The sequence below is a fragment of the Drosophila innubila genome (assembly GCF_004354385.1).
Source record: "Drosophila innubila isolate TH190305 chromosome 2L unlocalized genomic scaffold, UK_Dinn_1.0 4_B_2L, whole genome shotgun sequence".
NCBI lineage: Eukaryota > Metazoa > Arthropoda > Insecta > Diptera > Drosophilidae > Drosophila > Drosophila innubila.
In genome coordinates, this window is record NW_022995372.1 from 8,926,195 (window position 1) to 8,928,385 (window position 2,191).

Consider the following 2,191-nt stretch of genomic DNA (forward strand, 5'->3'; position numbering starts at 1 on the left):
AATGAAGATTAAACTTACTGGAGACGCATTGCGACAGTTTGGTGTCGCAAAGATCTTTCAGGAATCGGATGAGCAGAAACGATCCATCTGCTTTTCACAGGATGGACAGCGTTTGGTTGTGTGTGATCATCAAAATATGATTGTCTACAGTTGCACAGCCCTGAAGCAGTTGTGTCAGGTGCTCATGCACCAATATCATCCAGAATCGGTTTGTTTTACACCCCAGACGGATCAATTGCTGCACAGCTCCACAAGGGTGAGTCAGAATTCGATGGGGATTGTTTTGGGTATGCTGAAGTTAGAGGTTTACATCACTGCGGACGGCAGTCCGCGCTAGTGTCGAAAGCAGCACGAAGGGTGCGAAAGGCGACTAGCAATATGTACAGAAAAAATGGAAAAATTGCGACGATTGTCCGATCAGATGGAGTTCATTTAACCAAGGACTTTAACCATTATAAGGTGTATTGTACAACTCAAGAAATAATCATTATTTTTGAATTTTATTATATTACTTATGGTTACTTATGAGAAATAAAATAAAACTCAGGAATAATCATTATTTTTGAGCAAAAAAAAAAAAAAACTTGCAGAATAATGATTAAAGAACAAATTTGGTATATCTCACGCTCTATTAAAGTTACTAGATGTGAATGTTTTTTTCACTTAAAAAAATGAAATAATCATTATTTACTATCCCTGCATTTAACACAAAAAATTGAGCTGCTGATGTAAATGAAATACTCATGGGTATTTTGTTTTACTTAATCTTGTGAAGGTCTATAATGAAAACTTAAATTTTAATTTATATAAAATATTTCTAAAATGATCTTAAAATGATCTACAAGTTTAATGGACACAACTCTTTTCTACAACTAAGTTTATCTTTTCCGTTTTAAACTTAAAATAAAAAGCTATTATATTTTCTCTCTATTATTTCTAGATGGACTTTGCATTAAGGTGCTTGGATCTCAGAAGTCGTCAGCATGTGCGTCTTTTCAGAGGCCATACTGCCAAGGTGCGTTGCTTGAGCTTTCAGCCTGGGAGTGAGAATCATTTCATGAGTGCCGGAAGGGATAATAAAGTGCTTATGTGGGATCTGCGTACCTCTAGTTATACCCGGCAACTGGCCAAATTGGAGTGTCCATTGCTCGCCTATGATCCGGCGGGTTTGGTATTTGCCACATCAACGAGAACCGAACTCATTGAGATCTATGATGTTCGCATGCTGAGCGAGAAACCGTGCCAGAAATTTCACTACGTGTCCAATAACTTGGCCAACTGGACACAGTTGCAGTTTGCGCCGGATGGCAAGACGATTTTGTTGGCCACCAATTATTCCTGTTGCTTCAGCGTGGATGCCTTCAACGGAAGTCTTGTTCAGGCCTACACGGGCCATGCCAACGATGGCCATTTGCCGCTGCAGGTCAGCTACACTCCGGACTCCCAGTTCGTATTGTCTGGCGCGGATGGGGGGCGTGTCCATGTGTGGAATGCATCCTCTGGTCAACTGGTTGCAGTCTTACTCAGCAATAGCAATCATCCCGTGAGTTGTCTGCAATTCAATCCCCAGACTGCAATGTTTGTCAGCAGTGATGTGATGACTCTTTTCTGGCTGCCCAAGGCCGATGGACAGTATGATTTTGTGGAGGACACGCAAGCACAGACGCAGTCATCAATCGATGTACCCACAATTGACCTGACCATCACAGATGATAGCGATCAGGAGGAGGTTCAGACTAGAAGGCAGCAAATGAGAAAGAATCGAGTAAAGAGACGTTTGTCACATTGGCGGCGCTTTCTGAATGGAAATAGCCTCGAGGAGGGAGAGCTGCCTGATGATAACTAAACTCCTGATAGAACAACAACAACAGGGACATAGACATAGACTATCAATCAGAGTTGCACTTGCAATGCCTGCTGTTATCCTTTTTCCTCAAGTTCCACTTCCAGTTGCAGTTGCTAGCAAGTTGTGCAATTAAATTGCTTCACTTGGACCAAAGTTTCAACAACTGGCAGCACACTTCACAGCTGGAGTTACAACAACAACAACAACAACATCGACAACCGACTGTTGAACAACGTGGAACAACAACTTGGACGCCTTATGCTTTTGAGACACAAATTGTCGAGTTTTGCCAGCAAATTGCACAGCTGGCTGAATTCCTCCCTGTAATGCAGCACAAGTTTCCAG

General features: G+C 41.9%; 1 protein-coding gene across 1 annotated transcript; it reads left to right on the forward strand.

The window, feature by feature from the left end:
* LOC117781446 (WD repeat-containing protein 82) lies at positions 1-1,938 on the forward strand. The gene is made up of 2 exons (XM_034618206.1): positions 1-256; positions 941-1,938. The coding sequence occupies exons 1-2, from the start codon at positions 2-4 to the stop codon at positions 1,844-1,846; spliced, it is 1,161 nt and encodes a 386-aa protein (XP_034474097.1). The 5' UTR covers position 1; the 3' UTR covers positions 1,847-1,938.
* The last annotated feature ends 253 nt before the right edge of the window (positions 1,939-2,191 follow it).

Coding starts and splice junctions, on each gene's coding strand:
- LOC117781446 (XM_034618206.1), top strand. CDS start 2: ATGAAGATTAAACTTACTGGAGACGCATTGCGACAGTTTGGTGTCGCA. Junction 257..940: donor TGCTGCACAGCTCCACAAGG/GTGAGTCAGAAT, acceptor TATTATTTCTAG/ATGGACTTTGCATTAAGGTG.